We start from the raw sequence: 26,049 nt of genomic DNA, 5'->3' as shown, positions 1-26,049 counted from the left end.
TTCCCGATTTCTAGAACAAGTAAATTATAACAATGAAAATGTAGTAAAATAGTTTTTGTTCTCTTTGTTATGTTAATTTAAAATATATATTTTTACTTTACTATCATATCAGCAATTGAAAAAAAAAAATTTGTAGACAATTTTCGTCTCATAGAAATTTATTATAAACAGTTTTAATTGTATTACTACGATAAACATTTTTTAGCAGGCAAAATCACATACTTTATTTTTTTATTTAAGTTGATGTTAAAATTTTTTGCAAGAAAATATAAATTTTTATGTAATTTATTTTCGTTATGTAAAAGTAGTACTAAATAAATCTAGCTTAATCGATAAGAAAAATAGCATTTTGTAATTGGTCCAGTAAATTTTATGTAGAATAGTGAAAGCATCAATTATTTTAAAAAAAAATTCATTAAACACCAAATAAATTGAAAGAGAGAGAGAGTACTATATAGAATGACCTGGAAGAAAATTTAGTTTCATTAATCTTATGTATTCAAAGCCTCCAGTCCTTGATATAAAACACTAATAACCCATTGGTCAATCACTAGTTTTTGCAGCGAGATTCCAAATCATTCGTACACCATTTTATAAAGCATAGCAATTAGCAATAATGTAGATTCATAATCGTATGCATATGCTTACTTACAGACAGATTTCGTGACATCGGTTTAATCGAAGGAAGGACACTTGGATACCAATATTTTACTTTTGTGTTACTCGTCGTATTGTGGCAGCGAAGTGTTGCAGGGAGGGGATAGCGATATGGCATATATACGCAACTGTTTTAACTTATATATTCATAGAAATATTCAGAAATACAACTATACATTAGGTGTGACGTACATACACTGACACACACTTCAGTTGTTCATAGATAACCAAAAAAAGAATTTTGAAGTGGTCCGGTGCTGGTAGCAGCAGACTATTAATAACGTAATAATTTCATTTGAAACTAGACCCCTCGAAATCATTAAATTGTTACAATTAATGTTCTTTTGACAAATGCATGTAATCAATAAATTTTTAGGATCCTACCAATGGAAACACACACACACACCAAGTATGTTTTTCTCTGTTAGTATTATACTCTCTCCATTCTTTAAAGATACATATTCTATAGGAAAAAATTATTCCTAAAAAATTCATTTTCTTCATTTTCAAAGCATGTTTTATTAACTAATTGCAAACTTCAAAAATTTTAATTGCACTAATTGATTTTTTATTGGTTTAAAATTGTGAAAAGAAGATAAACATAAAAGATTATGCAAATTTAATGTGTTTTATTAAAATGTGTGAAAAAACTAGAATATGGATTTTTTAGGAACAATATTACATAAAAATCAATTGTTGAATGAAACTATTGGTTTAACACCCAAGAGTTCAGGTTGTGTTTGTTATTCTTTTTGTTATTTTCAAGTAATAGAATAACAAAGTTATGAGGAGCTAGCGAAATGAAAGAACAAAATAAAAACAGGAGAAGCAGAAAAAATGGCAGCAGGAGAAAATGCATGGAAAGAGTCAAAGTGGGTAAGCTCTCTCATACCTAACGTTCGCACACCATTCTCAGCTAAACCAGCTTAATCTCCAGTTTTCATTTTCCGTATGCATCTGATCACTGTCTCACAAGTGGCAAACTGTATGATGACAAGGAGACCAAGTCAAGCGAATGTGAGAGATCACAAGTCCAAAAAAAAAGTGTTTCTTCTTTGACGATAGTTTATATACACACAAGAGTGTGTGTGTTCCTCCGGATTTTCAGTTACTATTGAGGTGATCTACAAACAAACAATTATGTGTGTTTCAACAATTTAGTGATTATTAATCCTAGCAGAGATTACTGGACCATGAATTATTGGGTTTGTTTGTTCCAACTCGAAAACTATGACGACGATGTTGGATCTTCCAGAGGAATTGATAGATGATATTTTCTCTAGGGTTCCCTCAGAATCTGTGAGAGCAGCACGATCAACGTGCAAAGCTTGGAACGGTTTATTTTATTCGATGGTTTGCAAAGAAGATGGAACATAATGTTAAAGTAACATCGGAAGAAGCAAGGGAGTCAGGTGAGTCTAGGATGATCATGATAATGGATCATAATGTTTATCTAAAGAGCATTGTAGTCAACGAGAACCCATCAATAAAGCGTCTAGGTAAACTCACTTGTCTAACCCACGGACAAGTCAAGATATCTCAAGTCTTTCACTGCGATGGTTTGTTACTATGCATCTTAAAAGATGACAAGAGACTTTTGGTTTGGAACCCTTGTCTGGGACAAACAAGGTGGATCGAAAAAGGACGACATGCTGACGTACGTGCCAAGTACAAGTACGCTATCGGGTACGGGTACGAGGAAGATTCTTGTCGTCGACACTACAAAATCTTGAGGTTTATAGTTCCTAAAATCCGAGAAGACTTTTTAATGGGTTTAGAGGTATAAACCTTTGCGGCCGTGGTGTTTCTCTCAAAGGAAACACTTACTGGTGTGTTGCAGACCCACGAAGACAGATCGCTCATACGGTTTGTTTTGATTTCACAAGAATGAGATTCGGAGGGCTTCAAAATCTACCGTTCGCTCCTTATCGGTTTAAACAACTCGTGATTCTGTCTTGTGTGAGAGATGAGAAGCTTTCGGTTTTACTTCAGTCTTGGGAATCACTTGTGGTTGATATATGGGTCAGTGATAAGATTGATGAACAAAAGGTGTTGTGGAGCAAGTTCTTGAGAGTGTGTATGTTCAGTACCTTTATCAGTAAGATCTCAGATGGGGGTTTCTTTGTTGAAGAGGAGAAGAAACTCGCAATGATATTGGAAAGTCTTCAGACAAAGAGTGTTGGCCACTTGTGTGCCCTTATGTGCCAAGTTTCGTGCAGATCAAGCCACCCAAAACTAGTTCAGAGAAGCGTCGATATGATAATAAGCGAATCAGACACAAGGATAAATGATCATATGAAGAAGATTTTTAGTTTATTTTCAATCAGAAAGAACTGTACTATATATGTCGTTTGAAGCCTTATTTCTTCTTACAATGAATTTTACAAAGGGAAAGTTTCTAGCAAATGCTAGATTATCGAGTCGAGACAACAGCCGACCAGTTAGCTACCGAGTTTTGCACTGGTTTTTCTATTTTGGTTTAGTTTTCTAGACTACTTCAGGTTTAATTAATAAAATGACTTTTTGATGTAAAAAATGAATCAGGCTTTGCATTATATTCAATCAAAACAGAACACATGAAGATAAAAAGAAAATGGAGGCAAAGGAGTGTACTAGACGAGTTGATGATCCAACAAATAATACAAAAAACAAAGCTTCTTTTAACAAATAATTTCGTGGAATAGCATAAGCTTGAAAGTGGATTGGGGTACAAAGGTGTGGTGGAGCAAGTTCTTGAGAGTGGATATGGGACTATTCAGTAGCTTGATCAGCAAGTTTTCAGATGGGTGTTTCTTTGTTGAAGAGGAGAAGAAAGTTGCAATTGGTTTTCAGTAAAGACTAAAGACAGAAATGAAAGATCAGACACAATAAAAGTCTTTGGAGAGGATGGATATTTTAGAGAATTGGATCTTGGAGAACCTTCTGACAAAGAGTGTTGGCCACTTGTGTGCCCTTATGTTCCAAGTTTCGTGCAAATCAAGACACACAAAAGTAGTTCAGAGAAGCGTCGATATGATAATAAGCGAATCAAACACAAGAATAAATGATCATATGAACAAGATTTTTAGTTTATTTTCAAACAGAGAACTAATTATGTATGTTGTTTGAAGCCTTATTTCTTCTTATAATGAATTCGATAAACTAAAAGAACGTTTCCATTTTATTTCGGTTTAATTTTCTAGACTATTTCGAATTTGAGTGATCAAATGACTTTTTAATGTTAAAAAAAAATGAACTTTCACTCTTGGCTTTGCATTATATTCAATCTACACAAACTGAAAACAAGGAAATGGAGCGAAGGAGTGTAGTTGATGATCCAACAATAATACAAATAACAAAAGCTCTTTTAACGCTTGGAGAATTGTGGTGCCTTACGAGCCTTCTTGAGCCCAACCTTCTTTCTTTCAACCACCCTCGCATCTCTAGTGAGCAAACCTTCCTTCTTCAGAGGAGATCTATGGTCTGCACTTACCTTCAGGAGGGCCCGAGCAACTCCGAGAGTAATGGCTTGAGCTTGACCAGAGAGACCGCCTCCATGAGCTTTCACAAACACGTCGTAACTGTTCTCGTAACCAAGTGTCACTAGTGGCACTTTAACGTATTGAAGCCACAATGGGTTGCCCTGAAGGTACTCCTGAATAAAAAGGATCATCATCATTTTTAGCAACATATGTGGGATTGATTCAAAATAATTAATTCACATTCACAATACCTCATTAGAGACTTTTACAATAATATCTCACTCTATTACCACATTCTCAACCACTTATCCTTAGTCTAAAACAGCACTTTAACATATTGTTACAAACTAAGCGCTAGGCATTGAATCACTGGTCTAAACACAACCTAGGATTCATCAAACGTAAGACCTACTTGTTCAGCCAATTTTAATAACAAGACTTATGTTATTCATTGCTGCAAAATTTATACTACTAAATGCTTCAGACAACAACACAACATAATGTCAGTCTAAAGCAAAACACACATCAGAAACAGCGTAAGCATCATCTTGTAATAAACGAATTAGAAAAGATAAAATGTACCTTGGCATCGCGATAATTTATAATAACTTTCCCGGTGCCTTCTTGGAGCACAACTCGAGCGATGGCGCACTTACGCCGTCCCGTGCCTATGATCTTCTGTGCTGCGAAACCTCCCGGAAGCCGAGATTTAACGTACTTCTTCAGCTCCATCGTATCATCCTCCTCCGCTACCTCCGCGGGAGCAGCCACCGTGGCAGTGACTGAGAGAGAAGCGCGTCGAGCGGATTTCGCCGGGAGTGAGAACGCCGAGTTTGCTCGGGGGAAGGAAAGGGTGGTTGGTCCCTGAGAAACTTGGGAGGAGAAAGAGAGGGACGAGAGAGAAGAGGCGAGGTTTGAAACCGATAAAGCCATTGTCGCTGGAGGAAGCTCGCAGGCACGAGGAAGAAGATAACGGGATGAGATTAGGCAGCGTCTCTCTCTCTCTCTCTCGCTTCATGAGCTCTCCAAGTGATGTACTCGGCCCATTAACGACTTATATGGGCTTTATAAGAGGATAACTAATGGGCTTGTGGCATTTCTGTAAACGTAACTTGTTCAACAAAATATTGAACTCTTTTAGATCAATTTGTATCTCATTACAAAGCCATTAAAACACACACAAAGATAAGTCATAATTTCTGGGTGACCAGTCATGTGTTATTGTGTTTATACTTGATAGCTTCATCAGATCAACAACAATGGACCCATATGCCTTAAATCTCGTCGCTAGCATTAGTTTGGGAGATAGAATCACTTTCTATATGGACCGCGATAAAATCACTTCTACTGTAAGTTGACGAATCAGAGGGAGAGAATGTAACCTCTGAACCTGATCAGTCACATCCTCATCATAAGGTTTGGTCTACTGTCACTTTTAATGGAATTTTCTACTTTGGTCAAATGATATCTTATAAATCAAACACTAATATCTACAAAAACAAAAGAACGTATCTTTAGTCTACTAATTTAATGATTCCAGTGTTATTTAGGACAAGAAACGGTAACCACTAGAGAAAAAAAAAATCATATTAATATTCACACTTTTTATTAAAAAAATCTTACATACTTTTGGAACTACTTTTTTTTTTTCCGTCAATAGTTAATTAGATTAAGGGTCAAAGCCCAACATTACAAAACACTAAACACATACATCCAGACCCACAACCCACCAAACGAAACCCTAGAGAAACCAGAAGCGATGCCTCCGCGTCGATCACGGCCTCCACCGCTTCCAGCCATCGCCGGTGATCCAAACGACGATCCACCGGGAAACACCATCAGTCACTAACTTCACAATCTCTTAGCCGCAAACGCTTATAATCCCGAGCTCACTGTAGTGGAGAGATGCAATCGGCATACCGAGATCTCATCCGCCTCTTTTCATCACCGGAGCTGAGAACTACATAATACACGATTGTTTGCAAAAGGTACTTTCTCTCAGCATATTTTAAACATGAATTTATATGTTGTTGTTGCCAACCTATCATGCATGAAAATAATTGAGCATGTGGTCAGACTCCATATACAAGAAAAACAAAAAAAAAAAACTTAAATCTAAAAATTTGATTAGATCTAAACTTTAGAGCATGATTAATGGAAAGTGATGTTTTTAGTAGAATATAAAACCATGATTAATCTGTACTCTTATGGTGGGGTTCTTAGCTTCGATTACGTCTCTTAAATAAGAAATATAAGAGCGGTTCTTAGCTAAAAAATATAAAAAAATAAAAAAATATTAAACCATAAATTAAGAATCTCAAACTAAGAGTCTATGTTAATCATGCTCTAAGAATCTCACCCTAATAACTCCTAATTAATCGTGCTCTTATAAGAAATGGTGGCAGCCTGTTGATTTAATTTTAAATAAATTAGGAAAAGGCGTTATTTTTTTCCTTTTTTGGTACAACTTAAAACTGAAGTGAAGAAGAGAAGAGAATGTTATAAGAGGTTGGCGTTGCTTGACGCTTGGAGATTGGGACAAAGAGAATGTTGTAAGGTGGTCGCAAGTGTCAGGTATTTGTCTTCGCGGCGCCTTTGGACCTTATTATCGTCACACGGCCAATCAGATTGCTGGATTTAGTATACTGTACACCCTACCTTCTCTGATCATTCCCACCCTCTTTATTAAGATCCTATCCGACCCTAAACGAATCCTTCTTTTAAGATTCTCCCACCATTCCTCTGTTCCTCTTTTTAACGTTGATCATCTCCCCCCTCTTCACCAACTGCTAATTTCCCCTCTCCAGGTACTTTCTTATCTCCCTCTCTCTCTGTAGATTTTATTTTTTCCGACAGAAGTGTGTTTCTCTTGCTCTGTCTCTTTAGTCTTTGATCACGTGGGATCTAATTTTTGTTTTTATCAGTTGCTGTATCCATCCACAAGTCTTTTTCCCAATTTGGAATACTTATTGTAATAGCGTCAAATCTTGATTCCGAATCTATGTAGCTGCCTAATACAATTGTTTACGTTCATTGGGTTTGTTTTAATGAGATAAAAGTCGAAGTTGGAGAAATAACAGATTAGTGTAATACCAATTGTTTTTGAATTGGAAATTGATGAAACTTAACAGGTTGAATAATTGGTTAGTTCATGTTCCTGAGTTTCACATTTCCATTTTTTTTGGTATGTTTCATATTCAAAAGTTATAAAGTTTGGGCAAGTAATGTCTTTGATTAGGCTCTATGTGTGATCTCACTATTTTCTTTTGAGCTTATAATTAACATTGTGGCTATTGCATTGCTTTACTAGCTTTCGGTTGGCACTGCGTAACATTTGATTCACATTGCTACAGTTCTGTTATCTCTAACAGATATGGAAGTTTGTGGGGACCCTGATAACTTAAAGAACCGCCCCTTGACTCCACTTAGGATCCTAAGAGGTCTCATCATCCTACTCATCTACCTCTCAACTGCGTTCATGTTCCTCCTCTACTTCTCCCCCATCTTCGCTCTCGCCTTACGTCTCCTTAGCGTACACCAATCCAGGAAAGCCATATCATTAATCTTCGGTCACTGGCTAGCTCTCTGGCCTTACCTCTTCGAAACAGTCAACGGAACATCCATGGTCTTCTCCGGAGACACCCTTCCCGTTGAAAAACGCGTCCTCCTCATCGCAAACCACAGGACGGAGGTGGACTGGATGTATCTATGGAACATCGCCTTGAGGAAAGGCTGTCTCGGCTACATCAAGTACGTCCTCAAGAGCAGCTTGATGAGGCTGCCTATCTTCGGCTGGGGGTTTCATATCCTTGAGTTTATCCCTGTGGAGAGGAACCGTGAGGTCGACGAGCCTGTTATGCTTCAAATGCTTTCGACTTTTAAGGATCCTCGAGAGCCCTTGTGGCTCGCTCTATTCCCTGAAGGAACAGACTTCACGTATACTACTATGTTCCTTATCTGATCTTACATTAATGCATAATGTGTTGCATTGTATGTTTTATGTTTAACTCTTCTCTCTTGTTTTGATATATGCAGTGAAGAGAAGTGCAAGAGAAGTCAAAAGTTTGCAGCTGAAGCTGATCTTCCACCATTATCAAATGTACTTTTACCAAAGACAAGGGGCTTTAGCGTTTGCTTTGAAGCTCTACGTAACTCTTTGGATGCAGTATATGATTTGACTATTGCATACAAGCCTCGTTGCCCATCTTTCATGGACAATGTATTTGGGACTGATCCTTCAGAAGTTCATATCCACGTTAGGCGAGTTTTAGCTAAGGAGATTCCAGCAAACGATGCAGAGTGTTCTGCTTGGTTAATGGATTCGTTTCAGTTGAAGGACAAACTGTTATCTGATTTCAATGCTCAGGGGCAGTTCCCAAATCAAAGACAAGGAGGAGAAGAACTCTCTATTGTGAAATGCGTTGCAACTTTTGGAGTGGTGATATTTTTGACAGGGGTGTTTGTTTATCTGACCTTGTATTCACATAGCTGTTTCAAAGTCTATGTTGGTCTAAGCTTCATGTATTTGTCTTTTGCTACTTATTACAAGTTTCGGCCCTCACCGTCTGTTAGCTGGTGTAGAGGAGGTTCTAGTAAAGAAGGAAAAGAACAATAGCTCCTGTTGTACATTACAATTTTTTTCCTTACACACAGAGAAACAATATAAAGAGTTTACAGGCAGAAAAGATTTCAAAGCTGCCTGCCTTTTTCATTGTTTAGTTTTCTTTTTTATCTTACAGTTTATTATCAAGTTGTTATCTTTATTTGCATTATTATGGTTGCGTCAAGCTGTTTGCGTCTTTTGCAAAAGCCACTGAGAAATTAGTTCTTCTTCAAGAAACCGTCATGGAGCAACAGAACATTGCAAGGAAGAGATGATTGTTGGAGGTGTGAATCTCTTGTGTTCAGTGAGTCAGAAACAACAAGAGGTCATTAACTCTTGTTGTTGATCGTTGCTCTTGCTCTTGCCACAGATTTATCAAACCCACTTCAACTTGTCCCATGGGAAAGCATATACATGTTTAAAACCGTCTAGGTCTTGAGTCCAAGTCGGTCTTCTCAACCCCATTACATTAGAATTTACAAAGTCACCAAAACAGATAAATAAATCGTATATGTCAAGGAAACCCCATCCTCACGGTATGTTTAAGTACTCTTATTTTTCTCCGGCACAGAGTTGTTTCAGTTCATGAACATTGATTCTAATTCTAAGTCAGTCTTCTCAACCCATCCCCCGGTTCTACTTTGCTGAAAATGTTGTGCCCCCTTACCATTAATTATGGGGGGGACTTTGATGATGAAGAAGAAGTCTTCGATGCTTCTTTCAAAGCCTGCTCACACTACGTCACTACCTAGAATCTGTACTTTATAAATAGAGGATCAATGCCACTGACATTCATCATCATCATCATCATCATCATCATCAACATTCACAACACATTACACACAAGAAACTACATACAAAAAAAGAATGGCCAGTCTTCACATTCTCTTCTTCATGTTCATTACAGGTAACAGCAGCAACAACTATCACATTATGTTTATGTTTTTTTTGTTTCTTCACTGTTTCATTTATATACATCTTTATCTTCCTTTTTAATGATTTGGTTTGTGTTTTACAAAAATGAAGGCGGAGTTGCTGTTTCCGCCACCGTCTTCACACTGAAGAACAGTTGTCCTTACACCGTCTGGCCGGCAACTTTCGCCGGCAAAGGCAGCACCCTCGGCGAAGGCGGGTTTCAACTAGATCCAGGCGCTTCCGTGCAGCTCACGCTTACCAATGAACCAGGATGGTCAGGCCGGTTCTGGGGTCGTACCGGCTGCAACTTTGACTCCTCAGGCCACGGCAACTGCGCCACAGGAGACTGCGGCAATTCCCTAAAATGCACCGTCACCGGAGCAACTCCCTCCACTCTAGCTGAGTTCACCATCCAAGGCGACTCCGGCAACGATTTCTACGACCTAAGCCTCGTCGACGGTTACAACGTCAAGATGGGGATAAAGCCCGAAGGAGGATCTGGAGAGTGCAAGTACACGGGCTGCGTCGCTGACCTCAACGCGGATTGTCCTGAACAGCTTCGCGTCATGGATCCGAACAACGGTGGAAACGTCGTGGGGTGTAAAAGCGCGTGCGCGGCGTTCAACACGGATGAGTTTTGCTGCAAGGGAGCTCACAATACTTCTCAAACTTGTTCTCCTACGGATTACTCGAGGAAGTTCAAGAACGCTTGCCCTACCGCTTATAGCTACGCTTATGACGATGCTTCGAGTACCTTCACTTGTGCTGGAGCTAACTATGTGATCACTTTCTGCCCCTGATTAAAATTGACCAGAGCTCCGGTTTTAAATAGATCGGATAGCTAGGGTTTTTATCTATCTTTTGCTTGCTGTACACGGGAAGATGAATATCTTCTTCCACTTTTTAAAGATTTTCCTAAGTATTGATCAGTTGTTACACTATAAGCTGTGATTTGTATTGTGACATATCTTTAAAAATAAATAATTGCATTACATACTGTTCTAATGAAACTCACATACTGCATTTGACTTGTGTCTTTAATAAAAAAAAACAAAAGGAGGGAGGAAGCTGTCTAGCATAGGTTTTCAGTAATCTTGCAAAAAACTTGCTTGCTCGTGGTTTGCCTAACGTGGTTAAAGAGACGATACTCTCTCATGAACCAATTACTCCACCTCAGGCTTGTACTCTCACCCTTGTTCCTGAAGCCATATCTGAATCTCATCGTTGCCCCAACTATTTCACCAGTCTCCTCGGATCGGATCGGATCGGGCAGCGACCGCTAAGGACAACCCACGCCCCTTCGTGATCAACTCCTTCAAAGATGCGATCATTTGGTTTCTTTCTCCCAAAGTAGAACCACTCTCGAGGGTTAAGGACGGGATGTGCTCTCTGCGGAAGCAGCCATGGCTCTCGAGTGTACAATTCCTCCCCCAGTTCCACAACCAACCCCGGAATCGCCACTGCTTTTCCTTCAATCTTTGGCCGGAGATAACTCTCTATGATCTCATTGTGTGAGATCCAACTTTCATCCTCGCCGTATCCGGCCAACATCGTCATCCCTAAATCAACTAGACGGAATTGATATAGCTCAGTTGCTACGTAGTGACACCGAGCGCAAGATCTCTACTGTATTTATATCTACTGTTCTGTTGTTATCTTTAAATAATATTTTATACAATAAAATAGAAAATAATTTATAATTAAATATTAATTATATATGTAATATTAATTACATATTTTAGACACAATAATAAAAAATATATATTTAATAAAAACCTTTGTCATATATAAATAAAATAATTTACTATGTTGATTTTTAAATTAACAAAATATATAAACTAATAAATATTCGCAAGAAAACTATATCCGCGATAACACGTAAAACATAAAATATATAAAATTGATATCCTTGATAAATAAAATATAACACCTACAACATAAAATATATAAAATTGATATTCTTAATAAATAAAATATACACTCAACCCCACATCTAGCTATGTACACCCTAGCAAATCTCACCCTTAAAATATGTAAAGGCCAGGTGGACGATCGATTATAAAAAATAAAACTGATTGTTAATGTTAATGCGAAGAGCCCGACCCAAAATCAAACCCAACTATACTTCCTTTTTAATATAATTAATTTCGAGAAGGAAAGAGAGATTCTTTTTTTTTTTTTTTTTTTTTTTTTTTTTTTTTTTTTTTTTGTTCAAAGGAAAGAGAGATTCTTCTTCCTCGATTCCAGCGAAGAAAAAAGCGTATTCCTCGTGAGCACTACTACCTTCTTCTTCTCCAGTCTACGTTCACACAATCTTCACCCTCACACCCATCCAAGCTCGAAAGATGACGTCAGATGGAGCTACGTCGACATCAGCAGCGGCTGCAGCAGCTGCGGCAGCGAGGAGGAAACCGTCGTGGAGGGAGAGGGAGAACAATCGGAGGAGAGAGAGGAGGAGAAGAGCCGTAGCAGCGAAGATATACACAGGGCTAAGAGCTCAAGGTGGTTACAATCTTCCAAAACATTGCGATAACAATGAGGTCCTCAAGGCTCTCTGTTCTGAAGCTGGTTGGGTTGTTGAAGAAGACGGCACCACTTATCGCAAGGTCAATCCCCAATCTAATTTTCAGATCTGAGCTTATCTCTGTATAGATAGTGTAAATCTAATGACTTTCAATTGAGGGCTTGAATCTGATTCGATCACAACACTTAGCTTGGAGCTTTCTTTAGATTAAAAATCATGTCTTTAAACGGATCTAATGTTCTAAAAAGTTAAATTTAGCATTTTTATTGCTAATCTCAGAGTGATATGTGTGTTTTGTAAGGAGCTTAATGGTCGTTAGGACCAAAGTTATTAAAAACATGTCGGAACCTCAGCTTCTTTTGTCTTAGTTTTTTTATTGATTCAAATCTTAATCTAATTGTAAATCGGTGTCTTCTTGAGCTATTAGCATGCTTAAAATCTTTACTTGAATCCAAAGTCTTTGCATTTGTTTCCTTTACAGCTGTGATTTAGTTCTGTAATGGTCGTTAGGACAAAAGCTCCAAATTACAGCTGTGATTTAGTTCTGTGGTCGTCTTACTTGATCCAAAGTCTCTTGCATTTGTTTCCTTACCGCTGATTTAGTTCTGACATTGTCACCTTTGTTTGTTTTCATTTGAGCAACAGGGATGCAAGCCTCTACCTGGGGAGATAGCTGGAACATCGTATCATCATTACTCATCACAAAACCAAAGCCCTCTTTCTTCAGCCTTTCAAAGTCCCATCCCTTCTTACCAAGTCAGCCCTTCTTCCTCATCTTTCCCCAGTCCTTCTCGTGGTGAACCAAACAACAACAGCTCCACCTTCTTCCCCTTCCTCGGAAACGGAGGCATCCCTTCCTCTCTTCCTTCTCTCAGAATCTCAAACAGCTGTCCCGTCACTCCACCGCTCTCGTCTCCGACTTCCAAGAACCCTAAACCTTTACCCAACTGGGAGTCTATTGCTAAGCAGTCAATGGCCAACGCTAAACAATCAATGGCGTCTTTTAACTATCCTTTCTATGCGGTTTCTGCGCCTGCTAGTCCCACTCATCGCCAGTTTCATGCTCCGGCGACTATACCTGAGTGTGATGAGTCTGACGCATCCACTGTTGACTCTGGTCATTGGATAAGCTTTCAGAAGTTTGCACAACAGCAGCCATTCTCTGGATCTATGGTGCCAACATCTCCTACCTTCAATCTTGTGAAACCTCCTCCCGCGGCTCAGATGATGTCTCCAAATGTTGCGTTACAAGAGATTGGTCAAAGCTCTGAGTTTAAATTTGAGAATAGACAAGTGAAGCCGTGGGAAGGAGAGATGATACATGATGTTGGTATGGAGGATCTGGAGCTTACTCTTGGAAACGGCAAAGCTCGTGGTTGACTTTGAACACTTGAATGTGAGAAGCTTAGCTATTCTTCTTCTTCTTACAGGTATCTCTGAAATCGCATTTGTTATTCAGTTACTATCCATATATGCGGCACATACCCTTCTCTCACCATGGAAGCATTGGAGTGTTGGTGTCGTTGTTCAATTCATGAATTTGGTTCCAAAAGAGCATTGTTTGTAGATAAAGATATGTCAAGATGTATGATCATTATGTTCTCTTACAAATGTTACATTCATTAGCGGCTTGAAACCGTTGTGTGTTGTCTTGTCAAATTGACTATTGACGTATTATGTCTTAAGCCCATTTTGTTTCTCTCAACATCAAAGATCCAAAATTTGCGGAACATGTTTTTTACAAATCTGTATTCATTATCGTTTTGTAAAAAAACTAACCCATAATATCATCAAAGAACTAGTTACAGATCTGTACCTGCGGAGGCTGTGACTATTAAAAACTCTGGAACATCTTTTGAATCAGAACCTTAACTGTACACTTCTAATGATAATGCACAGCCCTTGCGTATTGAACTAAAAGACTAAAGATTTTGTCTTCCTCTAAACCGGTCCGAGAGTGTTGAAATGGTCCCATGCTTCCTAAGTGATTCAAAAGAGTCACCAGTATCCTTTTCCTAAGCAGTTGAGACATCTTTGTACCCTGCAATACCCAAAAAGAAACAAACCAGAGTTTCAGTTCTGTCACAATCAGATACCATCCTCTTCTTTTTTTTTGTTTTTGAAGAGAAACCAATTAGATATTGTTCTTACTTCTAAATCAGAGATTTGATACCTGTGACCATCGCAAGTAGGGCAAAGACATGGATTGATACAAACAGGATCATACAACGGCGACCATTTTATAGTTGCGTCTCCTTTGCATACTTTGCATATGTAAAACCCTTTCCCACGACACGCTTCACAAGCCAACCCGCTCTTCTTCCGTTTTTCTTCTGTAGCTAGTCGAAATGCGCTCAAGGCTGCCGCGGACACCACGTTTATGGTCACAAACCCGCCAAGAGCTACGATCACGCTGTTTCTCAAGAATCGAATCGGTTCTGGTGGCGGCATCTTATATAGTCTTTATACGGAATTTCGTCGAACACCTTGAGTGCGTTCTCCGTTAAAACTTTTCTCACACCCACTACCTCTGTTTCACTTTATATATCGATCAGGAAGAACGGGTTGATAGTTATTTTCCCGCCAAATATATGAATACACACAGAAAGGTTGACTTATGACTTTATGAGTTGCAGAGTTTTCTGTGGCCCTTGTGAGGAAGAAAGAAGATAATAATTGCGTTGAAGATTATTGTGTATAGTTAGGTGCTTTGACTATTTTACCCTTTCAACGAAGGGAGAACCGAGATATAAACCGAGATAACATCTTGGGTTCAAATCGAAAGTACCTAACCGAAGTGACATTAAACCAAGGTAACATCATCCTCCTAGTCTTTTTTAAATCCTACTAAAGAGAAGATGATCACCATTTTGAAGCAGCAAGATAACAAGCAAAACAGGAGCATGGGCATAACTTTGAGACTGTTAAGAACCAATGTCACATTCTTCAGTTGGGGGGAGCTTAAAGACTTACTGTCTTGAGGTCTTGTAAGACATCTCTGGATCTTGAAATTATAATATATTCAACTGTCATCTTCATTCTGATCCTGAACTTGAGATTTTCTCAAAGGAAAAATTACACAACGATTCAAATCTACAAGAGTTTGACTAAACAAGAAGTGTCCGGAGAAACAAAAGCTACCGGTAAAACATTTATTTTTCTCGCCGGAGTGTTACAAAATACAAAAAATTTCAAGCGTTAACCGGTAACAAAAAAAGAAAGAAAGTGGCAAAACGTTTGAAAAGAAGTCCTTGTCTAAAGATTTGTTATTACCAAACAAACTCTCTCTTCTATTACCACACCCACTACCACCTGAAGAATCAAGCCCTGTCACAACACAATACTTCATCTCCTGCCCTGCTGTTCTATAGTTTGTACTATCAACCGAACCTCTCGTGGTCGGGTCATTAGAGGCAACTGACCTGTAGTACCAGCTGCAGCTCCAGGAGGGTACCGAGATGGAGAAACATATCTTCTCCTAAGATCCATGAGATCATCGTTGTTTCTCCTAGATGGCTCAGAGAAAGAAGCAGAAGAAGAGGAAGATGTGAAAGGATCGTCAGGTCCCCAAGCTGTGAGATCAGTTGCTAATATGTACCTAACACGACCCACGTGATGCACTTCTAGTAACGTCACTTCCAAACCATCCATAAAATAAGAAACTTAAACTAAGAAACGTTGGACCCTCGGAAACTTTAATCAAGGATTAACAACGGAAAACAAACTTAAACTAAGAAACGTTATTGTTCGGTAGATTCAATAATCAACAAATTCCATATTACTGATTTTAGAGCTCAAGATTATCAAATAAAAATTCTCAATCTCCATTGACTAGTGCAAAACTAAACACCCATTGGATTCTTTTTTTGTAAACAACAAGGAATCAAACATGAAGAAGCCTCGAGAGACATTGGTTATAGCATATAAAACCAAAAGTGAATAATGGTTAGAAAACCAGAAACCGAATGAATCAGTCGCTGCGACTATGCAAAGAATCCTCTAAATCAAGATCAACTCCAACACACTTCCGAATAGCTGCGTTCGCGTGGCACGAATGATACGAAGAGCAAGACGTCATCTTCGACTTCTTCTCAAGTTCCTTAAACCTCTCAACATCAAACTTGCGACTCTTGAGCAACTTCCTCTGCCTAGAAAGAAACAACCTCTTCATGAAATCTTGATAAGTTGGGTCCCTGGAAGTCATCAAGAAATAACCGTAACCAACAATAATGCCAGTGGCTGTAGTGAAGAAGGTAATGGGCTCCATCACATCCCATGAAAACTCCCAGAAGGTTAGCCTGAAGAAGAGTCCGATCTGAACCACAGAGTAGCCAAGACCACACCACAGAATCTTCCTCACTTGCTTATGTGCCAACACATCAATCTCTTCCTTCATTCTCCTAAGCTTATCGAACTCGACTTTAGCTGGATCATCCTCTGGATTCAAACCTAAAGGCACTGCCTTTCTAATCAACTCCACCACCTATAACAAAACCCACAAGACAAAGATCGATTTCAGACAAACACAATGAGTTTTTTTTTTCCAAGACAAAACATGAGATTGCAGCAGACCTTATCTGGATGAAGATAGACTTTATCACGGAAAATCAAAATGACACCAGCATCATCGAGGATACGAGCGAAGGCATGAGCTTCGTGGAGAGATCTAGCGATACCAAAACCTTGAGATGCCTCAATGAGTTTAGTGTAAGAGACAGTTTCATCATTCCCCATACAACCGAGCTTCTTCTTCATCTCATCAACGTTCACTAACCTCATTAGCTTCTTCGCTTCCGTTACAGTTATCTCCTCCGTTGGTTCCACTGTGAGACATCTGTAACCACCGCCGAGCCATGACGACCTTATCGGACAACTTTTACTGGCGGCCGTACGCCTCAAAGCACCCACCGCCGACCACATCTCTTAGGATGAAAACAGATATGAGATTCTTGTGGGACTAAAAGCTAAGGAAAAGAAGAAAGACGCGTGAGACTCGAATCTGAGAACGTGGAGGGGTTAAAAATAGTAATGCATTTATGAAAAAAAGAAAAGAGGAAGAAGCAAGAGAAGCTTTGTGTTACTTTCTGGAATTAGAAAAGTTTGCTCGACATTTGTTCACTAGCCGTGCCTTTTCGATTTCCCTAATTCCATTTTGTAAGGAGAGGAGACGTTCGAGGAGAGCTGCAGAGTCTTGCGGCCCTTGGAGTTTGTGGGTAGGTTTGGGAGGAAGATAGAAGATGTTTGATTGATGCGCTTAATAGTTACGTGCTTTTACTATTTTACCCTTTCAATAAAGGGAAGAACCTATATAATAAACCGAGGTAACGAAATCGAAACTCGAAAGTACCTAACCCAAGTATATTAAACCGAGACAACCTGAAACTGTAATGCCTCAAAGATCGTAGCCAGAACCTTCTCGGTTTTCAGACACTCCAAGATTCTGTCCGACACAAGTACTAGGCCCTAACCCAAACGGCACAAGCTGAGCTGATTCTTTCTTGGTGTGCCCAAATTTCAAACCTACGCGGATTAAACTCCTCTGCGTTGTCTCCCTGTGTCAGTCTCTCTGTTATGGTGCATCGCGATGAGTGATAGATAGAGTTGAGTTCCCGAGCTGAGCTTTCCTGAGTGTCATCGTTGGCGGGTAGAAAAAAAGATTTCCGACACATTTTCAGGAGTTGAAACAACATCAACTCCTGAAAATATGTCTTGTTAAGAATCAGTGTCACATTGCCTAAAGGACTTACTGTCTTGAGGTCTTGTAAGACATCTGGATCTTGAAACACTATAATATATATATTAAAAAATGTATCATTTTCAGTCTGATCCTGATCTTGACCACAAGAAAAAATTACATAACGATTCAAATCTACAAGAGTTTGACTAAACAAGAAGTGTCCGGAGAAACAAAAGCTACCGGTAAAACATTTATTTTTTCTCGCCGGAGTGTTACAAAATACAAAAAAAACTTCAAGCGTTAACCGGTAACAAAAAAAAAGTGGCAAAACGTTAAAAAAGGCCCTTAACTTTCGTTGTCTAAAGCTTTGTTATTATTACCAAACAAACTCTCTCTTCTATTACCAAACCCACCACCACCTGAAGAATCAAGCCCTGTCACACCACGATACTTCATCCCCTGCCCTGTTGCTCTATAGTTTGTACTATCAACCGAACCTCTCGTGGTCGGGTCATTAGAGGCAACCGACCTATAAGTACCAGCTGCAGCTCCAGGAGGGTACCGAGATGGAGAAACATATCTTCTCCTAAGATCCATGAGATCATCATTGTTTCTCCTAGATGGCTCAGAGAAAGAAGCAGAAGAAGAGGAAGATGTGAAAGGATCGTCAGGTCCCCAAGCTGTGAGAGACTCTTTCTTCTTAGCAAAGAAATGCCACGCCCCGAATAAAAACAGTAGAAAGAAGAAGACAGGACTGCTCCATAGCATCGTGTTGAGTTCTCCTTTGGAACTCTGAAGCTTTGATTTGTATGTAGCTACGTACCCTTCGCCTAAACTCATCACAAGAAGCTTCTCACGGTCGCTTGCTATCAAAGGAGTAGTAACCTTAAAGTTTTGGGGACTCGTTTTAGATTGATGGGTCAAGAACGTTGACTTGAGATCTTCTAACGCAGCAGGGAAGAGAAGACGAGGACCCGTTGTTCTCACGTAGTGTTGAGTCGATACATTGTATACAAACACTTTCTCTTCGCTGACTAGCACAAGATAGCCTTTGATGGCTTGTAACGCTACAGGCTCTTGTATCTGAACCTTATTCTTTGACCTCACTCTACATTTGAAGTTCGTTACGTCGCCGAGAAGCAACACGTGGATGACTTCGCCTTCTGACGTGAATCCGTAGGCTTTAGACCGCTCGGAAGCATCGAAAACGTACGTTCTCGCTAGAGAGCTGTTCAAGCCTTCGCAGTCTGATTCTCTGATCTTCATGCTTCTCAAGTCTAGCGAACCAGCGCCGGTCTCGGTGAGAAACAACAGCCTCTGCTTCAAGAAGACGAGAGGTCTACTTGTAGGAGTAACGGACCCGTGAACGGTTCTGTTCTCGGTGAAAACTGTTAGCTTTCCGGTGAGATCAGTTGCTAATATGTACCTAACACGACCCACGTGATGCACTTCTAGTAACGTCACTTCCAGACCATCCTCCGTGCCATCGAACTTGCCAACACTCTCCATCACAGCTGAACTAAAATCGTCTCCCATAGAGCCTTCTCTGAGTCTATGCAACAAAACGGCTCCGCTTTGATGCCCCGTCACCACAAAGCTTTCGTTCTTATACACGGACAAGTAAGAAACCATCGCAGTGATCGGTGAATCACAGTTGGTGAAAAACTCGACCAAAACGTCGCCGTTTCTCAAGAACACGTAGAGGTTACCACTCGAGTCTCCAACGACGAAGTACTTGCTTAAACCTTCGTGGTCTCTAAAGGGCAACACGTTGATGCACGTTGCCTCGGAGTTGAGCTTCACGGCGGAGGTGAACTCGAATCTCTCGGACCAGAAAGGACTGTACTTTGTCACTGAAAAGGCCTTCTTAGCTTTCTCCTCTTTAACCCCATTACTACTGATCTCGTTCTTCTCCTTAGAAGAGGTTTCAGATAACTTAGCGTCTAATCTAGCTACTACTTCCGTTAGATTCCTAACAAGCTCCTCGAGCCTATGCAATGCAACACCTTGCCTGTCGGATTCGCTGACGGTCACGACTCCATGAGAAGCATCAGAGTGCTCGTACGGAGGCGGATCAGACTCGGAAGCGGTTACAATCGGCGAAAGGAAAAGCAAGCTACACGAGACAAAGAAGGAGAGACAGAAGAGAAAGGACTTGCCTTTTTGAAGCCCGGCCATTAAAGAGTGCAACCAAGGGTAGGAGATGGGTCTTCTTCTTTCTTTCTTTTGCTTCTCTGAGATCAGGAAGTAACCGCCATTACCACAGCAGATCTAATTTGAGTTAGGAGATCTGAAAGGAAGAGGATTTATCCGGTCGGAATCTATCTGGAGATTTTTCTTTTGGAAGTCAAACAACGTTGGGGTGTAAGAAGATTAAAAATTAAGTTGTCTGATTTGAGATCTTTCTGTCCGAAACTCTCTGGTCTTCTTTGGTCTACGCTAAAGCTTAGGGGAAGATAAGAAGAACAAAAAGTTAATTATCTTTATATTATTTAATAAAGTATTTATCTAATTTTGTATTTTTTGTCAAATTTTGTATTTATATTTGCAAATTTACATATAAATACAATTTTGTGTATAAAACTCATATGAATAATTAATAATTGTATTCTTAGACGATTAATTAATATCCATTTTAAATTTAAAAAATACTGGAAATAATTGAATATAGAGAACAAAATCTATTAACAATTTTAATATTCATCAATAAAACATTTCTATAATTTGTATTAAAAAAATTAAATACTTATACAATTTTGTTCTTAGTTTGATGATTGTTGGATAACTTCAATCTATGTAGAATGAAAATTTATTGGAAATTTTATTTGAATAGAAAAAACAAAACTTGTTATAGTAATTCCAATCGCGGTGTCTAACAAAAGATCCGAGTGACTACGATGGATGATCTAATCTCACACTATACTCTCTGTAGTTATAGCAGCAACCTATATGTACTTTGGGAAATGAGACTTGAAACCGATCTAAGAAAAATGCCAAACGCACGGTCCTACCGCAGTGGCCACACAAACACAAAGCGACATGATCCAGCGATTCATATTCACTACACGTGCAGTTCCATTGCCACAGTTCTCTTTTTTTTTTTTTTTGTTTTTACTCTGTATATCAAAAACTAATATACAAAATCTGTAATATTTAGTTGGGAAAAAATAAGAATTGCTTTCACAAGAATACGTTCAGTTACCAGTCATTTCTCTTCCTCTGATTCCCTTTGTTCTTTGGTTTCAAGTTCAAAGGAGACATGTTCTTTACTTTAACCCAAACATTGATTACGTATTTGATTTCTGGTCGATAATTAAATCATCATAATCATAAAGTACAATAGTCCACTTCTACATGAACAAATAATATTTTAGAATAACAACTAGCTAGATTAAAAGGCGTTTAATTAAAGAAAAAGATTATAAACATTGGTCTCCTGCCTTACCACTCCGATTGTATACATTTAGATATTATTCCTCAACTAGTATTATTCTTCCACGTATACATATGAAGCACACGACCATAATGTATATCCATAAACACACATAAATATTCGTATGAGAGAGCATACGAATATTTTCACTCTCTTCTCTCTTATCCTTCTATGTAATAAGTTGTGTCACACAACAATGTAAACTCTTAAAAAATGGTATAAATTTTAACATTTACACCCAAAAAAAAAAAAATATTCGTATGCGAATTAATATAAATAGCTTGTCAACTGTCAACGTCCAAACCTAGATCAAAAGCGTAAATTCATGTATATGTCACATCAGGATATAAGATATTTAGTTTGGATGGATCCTCCTGAAATCGTGTTCTCACGATAGCTACGAGCAAGGAGCACCTTAGTTATATATAAAAGCCGGCCAACAGAAAACGATCAAGAACATAATCAAGAATAGTTTTGTAGTTAATCCTCATGATTCTCCAAAATCTACCCATCTCTCTCCCGTAATAAAAACTCGGAGAAAGAGGAAAACCCTAATCCTCTCTTTCTCTTTGATCATTCAAGAAAAAAAAAACTAAGAGATGAAGATGAGGAAGCTTTGTCCGAATTTAGACGATGAAGACGGGTTAGAGACGGTTTTAGAGGTTCCTGTGCCGGAAGAAATGTTTACCAAGATGGGAAGCAACGCGACGGGGAGGTGGAGGAATATGCATGCTCTTATGAAGGCCCATGCCGTCGTGACCGCAGTCGCTGCGGACATGAGAACGCCGGCGTCTTCGTCGTCGATGAGTAATGTTAATATGCATATGCAGTCGAAATCTGATAATGAATTTGTCGCGTTGTTGAAGATCGTGGGAAGTCCTCTTATTCCTTTTCATGTCCCTCTTGAATTTTGTCTCTCACGACCCATCAATGTCCCTTCCATCGTACGTCTATATCATCATGCTATCTATTTTGTGTGTTTTCTTGGTTTAGTTTTGCGTTTTGATATTTGTTTTAGGTTTGAATTTCCACCTGGTTTATATTATATGGTTTAATTACTAGCAGAATTCAAACGAGAACATGAGATTAGCCAATGAACTACATGATTTCCCCGGATAGAACATTTATAGAGATAAAAATAATATTTATAGATATAAAATGTGTATGTGCATATAGTTTTCTTTGTTATAGGCTTCTAGCTATAAAAATATAATACATTTGATCATAATACACATTCACCTTACATTATAAAACTTACTTTTGGCTAACTATGAAGAAAAAAACTAGTATAGGAATTTGATATGTATATAATTATAATGGTGTATTTGAAGGAGGCGTCAACGGCTAAGTACATAGTGCAGCAATATGTTGCTGCATGTGGAGGTCCAGCCGCTTTGAACGCGGTGAAGAGCATGTATGCGGTGGGGCAGGTGAGGATGCAAGGCTCCGGGATGGTTGCTGGAGAGGATGAAGGGATAACAGCCACGCCGGTGCGGCTGGGGAAAGGAAATTTCGAAGTCGGGGGTTTTGTTTTATGGCAGAAGAATCCAAACCTTTGGTTCTTGGAGCTGGTGGTTTCCGGTTTCAAAATTAGCGCCGGCAGTGACGGCAAAGTGGCTTGGAACCAATCATCCACCCAGCCTTCCCAAGCCCACCGTGGCCCTCCTCGTCCTCTCCGCCGCTTTTTTCAGGTACCCATATATCTCAAACTTTAACCACTTAAGGTTTTACTTAATCATATATCTCAAACTTTAACCACTTGACCATATATCTTAAACTTTAATCAATTAATGTTGTAGTCTACTGCTTTTAATTTGTATTAATGTTGTCATGTTTGAACATGGTACCATGCGTATACGTGAACTATAAACAACTAAATTGGATTTACGGCCATTAATATTCATGGTCTTTAGAAGAGTTTCTAGCAGTAAAAATTATAAAAGAGAGGATAAATAAAATGGATGACTGGTTGGATTGTAGAAAATTAACCATAAACATTTTTGTGTTACATATGCGTTGGCGGTAACCATAAAATTATTGTTGTAAACTTTTGTGCAAACATTTTTGTTATAACTATATTGGTTGTAGTTGTAAGTTTTGTGACAGTATATATTTTAAATATGGCATGATTAATTAAGCTTTAAATATGTTGTATATAAGATAATTATCTCTATTAAGTAAATACTTTATATTAACAAACTAATGAAGCTATCAAAGATTATTAACGATAAAAATATTGTTAAAATCTAAAAGTTTATATGCATGCATATACATTTTGACATGTTAAATGTGACAGGGACTTGACCCTAGGTGTACGGCTAGTCTCTTTTTAGACGCCGTTTGTATCGGCGAACAGACCATTAACGGCGAAGACTGTTTCGTCCTAAAGGTAGAGACACCGGCAGATATACTCAAGGCGCAGTGTTCGGCCAACACGGAGGTGATCCACCACACGGTGTGGGGTTACTTCAGCCAAAGGACGGGACTTCTAGTAAAGTTTGGCGACACAAAGCTCGTGAGAGTCAGATCCGCTAGGGGCAAAAACGACGGCGTTTTCTGGGAGACAAGCATGGAGTCAATCATTGATGATTACATGTACGTTGACTCGGTCAACATAGCTCATGGTGGTCGAACTTTGACCACGCTTTATCGGTACGGCGGAGCGGTTAATCATCGGAGAAGAATTGAGGAGAAGTGGAGGATTGAGGAAGTTGATTTTAATATTTGTGGGCTGTGTTTGGAGAGCTTCTTGCCACCTTCGGATATGAACAATGATCGTTAAGTACCGTCGAGATAGTTTGCCTCTTTGTTGTATCTCTCTTTTCTTGTTAGATGGGTTTGTTTTTGAAAATTAGGTTTCATAACAAAAAAAAAAAAGAAAGATATACATGGAGTTGTGTCATTTTGGTCAATATATGTTGATAATTGTAAAAGATGAGTTTTTTTTGTTTAGTCAGAATACTTGTAGTTAGTTCAGTGACCGAACCACTAGAAAACGTTTTTTATACACCCAACGATCGACTAACCAGCCACGAATTCGGGGGGGGGAGGAACGGAAGCTACGCAAGTGAAATGGAGGCACTTGTACCAATAATTAGTTTTATAAACAATGTAAACTATAGTTAAATTTTTGTGTACACCAACTAAAATTTTAAATTGTGCAACTTTTTTTTAATCCTCCTACATATTAAATAAATTAAGTATTTTTGCTTATTTGTCGATCATAAGTGAAATTTCAAAAAACTGTTCTAATTTAATTAGTTGATGATTTTTAATTTTATTTATTTAAATTAAATTTAAAAAAATTAAAGATAAGTTTGATACCAATTAATATCCCTTACCAAATAATCTAAGAAATATTATGAATAACAAGTTATGATAACTAATTGTAGTCATTATAGAAAGACTAATAATATTTGTTCAATTATTTTAATATCTATGAACCATATAAATATTGAACAAAATTTTAATATAAAATAAATAAAATAAATTTATATTTATGATTATATTCATATATAATTATATAATAACTATTAAAATCTTATAAAGTTTACACATGCTTTATAAATCATTAATAAATGTTTTTAATGAAAATTATTTATCATCGCTTACAAATCAATTTATCATAATTTTAAAATTACTTATAAGAGCAAATAAATCATTTATAAAAATATAAACCATACTATATATTACAAGAGAAGTCAATTAAGTGATTTTTTCTTACGTGTCGGTCATTGGTGAAATTTTAAGAAAATTAGTATAATTTGATTGGTCGACGATTTTTTTTTAATTTTAATTAAATGTAAAAATGAGAAGTAAGTTTAGAGCCAATTAATTTTATTACGTGACGATCATTGGTGAAGTCGAGAAGTTGTAGTTAAATGCTTCCAAGATATTTTACATAAAGAATTATATTTGTATATAAGTATATAATAACTATTAATGTCTTATAATGTCCATACATGCTTTACAAATCATTTACAAAAATTTCAACAATACAAAATATTTATCATGGCTCACAAAATTATTTTAACAGAATATTATAGAATTTGATTAAACCATTTTTGATAATGATATAACGGTTTGTACATTGTTTTCATACACCTCACACTTCTAAAATATAGTACTGACATTTTTGTTTTTCAAACTATTTAGAAACTAAAATTAATTTTTTTAATATTTTAATAATTATTCTAAACTTAGGGTATGAATGGTGACCAGGGAACGGTGAGGAATAATGCATTCCCTAACGTTCCTAAAAAAAATCACCATTCACAAAGAATAATAATTCCTTCTCATTCCCTCTCATTCCCTTTTTTGTAGAGAATTTAAGAACAAAATGATTCCTTGTTAAATTTGATAAGGAACAGCCATTCCTTTTCGTTCCTGATATTTTGTTCCCGTACATTCCTTTTTTATTCGTTCCTCTTGATTCCCGAATGGTCACCAGTCAGACCCTTACTGTATTGTACATATATATATTTTATATAATATTTATATCCGTTTTGTTGCGTAGAAAAATTTGAATCCAACTAAATACTTGTAAATAAAAATTTTGGTTTCAGATCAGATATTTTGAGTTGGTTTTGATTCAGATTTTTGGATTTGGATAAAATGATCAGACCTATGATATACCATAATCAAACAGATCGCTAACAGAAAAACCTTGAGGGTAGTGCTGCGGTTAAGAATCAAATATTAATCGAGTATTGAACCAAACAGCTCTTGTTCGGGTAACACTATCGGATCGGTTCGGTTAATATATCTACAAGAAATATC

The 26,049-nt window shown here is 38.0% G+C and overlaps 10 protein-coding genes and 1 long non-coding RNA gene across 15 annotated transcripts; 6 read left to right on the top strand and 5 right to left on the bottom strand.

Annotated features, from left to right (window-relative positions):
* The first annotated feature begins 80 nt into the window (after positions 1-80).
* On the top strand, positions 81-4,140 carry LOC103831440 (putative F-box protein At3g22940). Its single transcript, XM_033276031.1, is given in 4 exon segments — positions 81-2,009; positions 2,011-2,444; positions 2,447-3,006; positions 3,459-4,140. Coding segments are annotated over 4 exon segments (1,362 nt in total). The 5' UTR covers positions 81-1,887; the 3' UTR covers positions 3,705-4,140.
* On the bottom strand, positions 3,188-5,136 carry LOC103830673 (30S ribosomal protein S9, chloroplastic). 2 transcript variants are annotated; one of them, XM_033275447.1, is made up of 3 exons: positions 4,701-5,136; positions 3,979-4,291; positions 3,188-3,292 (listed from the first exon to the last, which is right to left on the bottom strand). In XM_033275447.1, the coding sequence occupies exons 1-2, from the start codon at positions 5,049-5,051 to the stop codon at positions 4,004-4,006; spliced, it is 639 nt and encodes a 212-aa protein (XP_033131338.1). In that variant the 5' UTR covers positions 5,052-5,136; the 3' UTR covers positions 3,188-3,292; positions 3,979-4,003. The 2 variants fall into 2 exon arrangements, with proteins under 2 accessions (XP_033131338.1, XP_009104732.1); XM_009106484.3 differs by lacking the exon at positions 3,188-3,292 and having other exon boundaries at positions 3,860-4,291.
* LOC117126677 lies at positions 4,300-4,575 on the top strand. The gene is made up of 2 exons (XR_004449387.1): positions 4,300-4,490; positions 4,525-4,575. It is a non-coding gene; the product is annotated as an uncharacterized LOC117126677 (long non-coding RNA).
* A 221-nt stretch (positions 5,137-5,357) lies between the features above and the next one.
* On the top strand, positions 5,358-8,834 carry LOC103830672 (probable 1-acyl-sn-glycerol-3-phosphate acyltransferase 4). 3 transcript variants are annotated; one of them, XM_009106482.3, is made up of 3 exons: positions 5,358-6,925; positions 7,490-8,054; positions 8,154-8,834. In XM_009106482.3, the coding sequence occupies exons 2-3, from the start codon at positions 7,492-7,494 to the stop codon at positions 8,731-8,733; spliced, it is 1,143 nt and encodes a 380-aa protein (XP_009104730.1). In that variant the 5' UTR covers positions 5,358-6,925; positions 7,490-7,491; the 3' UTR covers positions 8,734-8,834. The 3 variants fall into 3 exon arrangements, with proteins under 3 accessions (XP_009104730.1, XP_009104729.1, XP_009104731.1); XM_009106481.3 differs by having other exon boundaries at positions 7,472-8,054; XM_009106483.3 differs by having other exon boundaries at positions 7,429-8,054.
* Positions 8,835-9,479: 645 nt separating this feature from the next.
* Positions 9,480-10,641, top strand: LOC103830671 (pathogenesis-related protein 5). Its single transcript, XM_009106479.3, has 2 exons — positions 9,480-9,628; positions 9,748-10,641. Exons 1-2 carry the CDS (start codon positions 9,589-9,591, stop codon positions 10,434-10,436), a joined length of 729 nt encoding a protein of 242 aa, XP_009104727.1. The 5' UTR covers positions 9,480-9,588; the 3' UTR covers positions 10,437-10,641.
* On the bottom strand, positions 10,496-11,248 carry LOC103830670 (NAC domain-containing protein JA2). Its single transcript, XM_009106478.3, is given in 2 exon segments — positions 10,496-10,903; positions 10,906-11,248. Coding segments are annotated over 2 exon segments (483 nt in total). The 5' UTR covers positions 11,194-11,248; the 3' UTR covers positions 10,496-10,708.
* Positions 11,249-11,585: 337 nt separating this feature from the next.
* Positions 11,586-13,865, top strand: LOC103830669 (protein BRASSINAZOLE-RESISTANT 1). Its single transcript, XM_009106477.3, has 3 exons — positions 11,586-11,800; positions 11,863-12,242; positions 12,806-13,865. Exons 2-3 carry the CDS (start codon positions 11,982-11,984, stop codon positions 13,538-13,540), a joined length of 996 nt encoding a protein of 331 aa, XP_009104725.1. The 5' UTR covers positions 11,586-11,800; positions 11,863-11,981; the 3' UTR covers positions 13,541-13,865.
* LOC108869147 (protein BUNDLE SHEATH DEFECTIVE 2, chloroplastic) lies at positions 13,857-15,481 on the bottom strand. Its single transcript, XM_018653254.2, has 2 exons — positions 14,334-15,481; positions 13,857-14,201 (listed from the first exon to the last, which is right to left on the bottom strand). Exons 1-2 carry the CDS (start codon positions 14,609-14,611, stop codon positions 14,159-14,161), a joined length of 321 nt encoding a protein of 106 aa, XP_018508770.1. The 5' UTR covers positions 14,612-15,481; the 3' UTR covers positions 13,857-14,158.
* A 439-nt stretch (positions 15,482-15,920) lies between these two features.
* Positions 15,921-17,427, bottom strand: LOC103830667 (calcium uniporter protein 5, mitochondrial). 2 transcript variants are annotated; one of them, XM_009106476.3, is made up of 3 exons: positions 17,242-17,427; positions 16,733-17,124; positions 15,921-16,643 (listed from the first exon to the last, which is right to left on the bottom strand). In XM_009106476.3, the coding sequence occupies exons 2-3, from the start codon at positions 17,078-17,080 to the stop codon at positions 16,131-16,133; spliced, it is 861 nt and encodes a 286-aa protein (XP_009104724.2). In that variant the 5' UTR covers positions 17,081-17,124; positions 17,242-17,427; the 3' UTR covers positions 15,921-16,130. The 2 variants fall into 2 exon arrangements, with proteins under 2 accessions (XP_009104724.2, XP_009104723.2); XM_009106475.3 differs by having other exon boundaries at positions 16,733-17,412.
* A 508-nt stretch (positions 17,428-17,935) lies between these two features.
* On the bottom strand, positions 17,936-21,223 carry LOC103830666 (uncharacterized membrane protein At1g75140). The gene has a single exon (XM_009106474.3). It carries the CDS (start codon positions 20,013-20,015, stop codon positions 18,183-18,185), a length of 1,833 nt encoding a protein of 610 aa, XP_009104722.1. The 5' UTR covers positions 20,016-21,223; the 3' UTR covers positions 17,936-18,182.
* Positions 21,224-21,338: 115 nt separating this feature from the next.
* LOC103830665 lies at positions 21,339-25,890 on the top strand. Its single transcript, XM_009106473.3, has 3 exons — positions 21,339-22,214; positions 22,602-22,961; positions 23,567-25,890. The coding sequence occupies exons 1-3, from the start codon at positions 21,870-21,872 to the stop codon at positions 24,050-24,052; spliced, it is 1,191 nt and encodes a 396-aa protein (XP_009104721.2). The 5' UTR covers positions 21,339-21,869; the 3' UTR covers positions 24,053-25,890.
* Positions 25,891-26,049: the final 159 nt, after the last annotated feature.

The sequence above is a fragment of the Brassica rapa genome, chromosome A07, assembly GCF_000309985.2.
Source record: "Brassica rapa cultivar Chiifu-401-42 chromosome A07, CAAS_Brap_v3.01, whole genome shotgun sequence".
NCBI lineage: Eukaryota > Viridiplantae > Streptophyta > Magnoliopsida > Brassicales > Brassicaceae > Brassica > Brassica rapa.
The sequence above is the reverse complement of the archived record's forward strand: the minus strand, read 5'-3'. Positions and strand labels throughout refer to the sequence as shown.

What these genes read in the sequence shown, in the direction of transcription:
- LOC103830666 (XM_009106474.3), bottom strand. Translation starts at nt 20,015, where the DNA reads ATGGCCGGGCTTCAAAAAGGCAAGTCCTTTCTCTTCTGTCTCTCCTTC.
- LOC108869147 (XM_018653254.2), bottom strand. Translation starts at nt 14,611, where the DNA reads ATGCCGCCACCAGAACCGATTCGATTCTTGAGAAACAGCGTGATCGTA. An exon ending in CCTACTTGCGATGGTCACAG is followed by an intron (nt 14,202 to 14,333) that starts GTATCAAATCTC and finishes TGGGTATTGCAG; the next exon opens with GGTACAAAGATGTCTCAACT.
- LOC103830665 (XM_009106473.3), top strand. Translation starts at nt 21,870, where the DNA reads ATGAAGATGAGGAAGCTTTGTCCGAATTTAGACGATGAAGACGGGTTA. An exon ending in CCATCAATGTCCCTTCCATC is followed by an intron (nt 22,215 to 22,601) that starts GTACGTCTATAT and finishes GTGTATTTGAAG; the next exon opens with GAGGCGTCAACGGCTAAGTA. An exon ending in CTCTCCGCCGCTTTTTTCAG is followed by an intron (nt 22,962 to 23,566) that starts GTACCCATATAT and finishes TAAATGTGACAG; the next exon opens with GGACTTGACCCTAGGTGTAC.
- LOC103830672 (XM_009106482.3), top strand. Translation starts at nt 7,492, where the DNA reads ATGGAAGTTTGTGGGGACCCTGATAACTTAAAGAACCGCCCCTTGACT. An exon ending in CCTGAAGGAACAGACTTCAC is followed by an intron (nt 8,055 to 8,153) that starts GTATACTACTAT and finishes TGATATATGCAG; the next exon opens with TGAAGAGAAGTGCAAGAGAA.
- LOC103830667 (XM_009106476.3), bottom strand. Translation starts at nt 17,080, where the DNA reads ATGTGGTCGGCGGTGGGTGCTTTGAGGCGTACGGCCGCCAGTAAAAGT. An exon ending in TCTATCTTCATCCAGATAAG is followed by an intron (nt 16,644 to 16,732) that starts GTCTGCTGCAAT and finishes GTTTTGTTATAG; the next exon opens with GTGGTGGAGTTGATTAGAAA.
- LOC103830669 (XM_009106477.3), top strand. Translation starts at nt 11,982, where the DNA reads ATGACGTCAGATGGAGCTACGTCGACATCAGCAGCGGCTGCAGCAGCT. An exon ending in ACGGCACCACTTATCGCAAG is followed by an intron (nt 12,243 to 12,805) that starts GTCAATCCCCAA and finishes TTTGAGCAACAG; the next exon opens with GGATGCAAGCCTCTACCTGG.
- LOC103830671 (XM_009106479.3), top strand. Translation starts at nt 9,589, where the DNA reads ATGGCCAGTCTTCACATTCTCTTCTTCATGTTCATTACAG. An exon ending in CTTCTTCATGTTCATTACAG is followed by an intron (nt 9,629 to 9,747) that starts GTAACAGCAGCA and finishes ACAAAAATGAAG; the next exon opens with GCGGAGTTGCTGTTTCCGCC.
- LOC103830673 (XM_033275447.1), bottom strand. Translation starts at nt 5,051, where the DNA reads ATGGCTTTATCGGTTTCAAACCTCGCCTCTTCTCTCTCGTCCCTCTCT. An exon ending in TAAATTATCGCGATGCCAAG is followed by an intron (nt 4,292 to 4,700) that starts GTACATTTTATC and finishes CTTTTTATTCAG; the next exon opens with GAGTACCTTCAGGGCAACCC.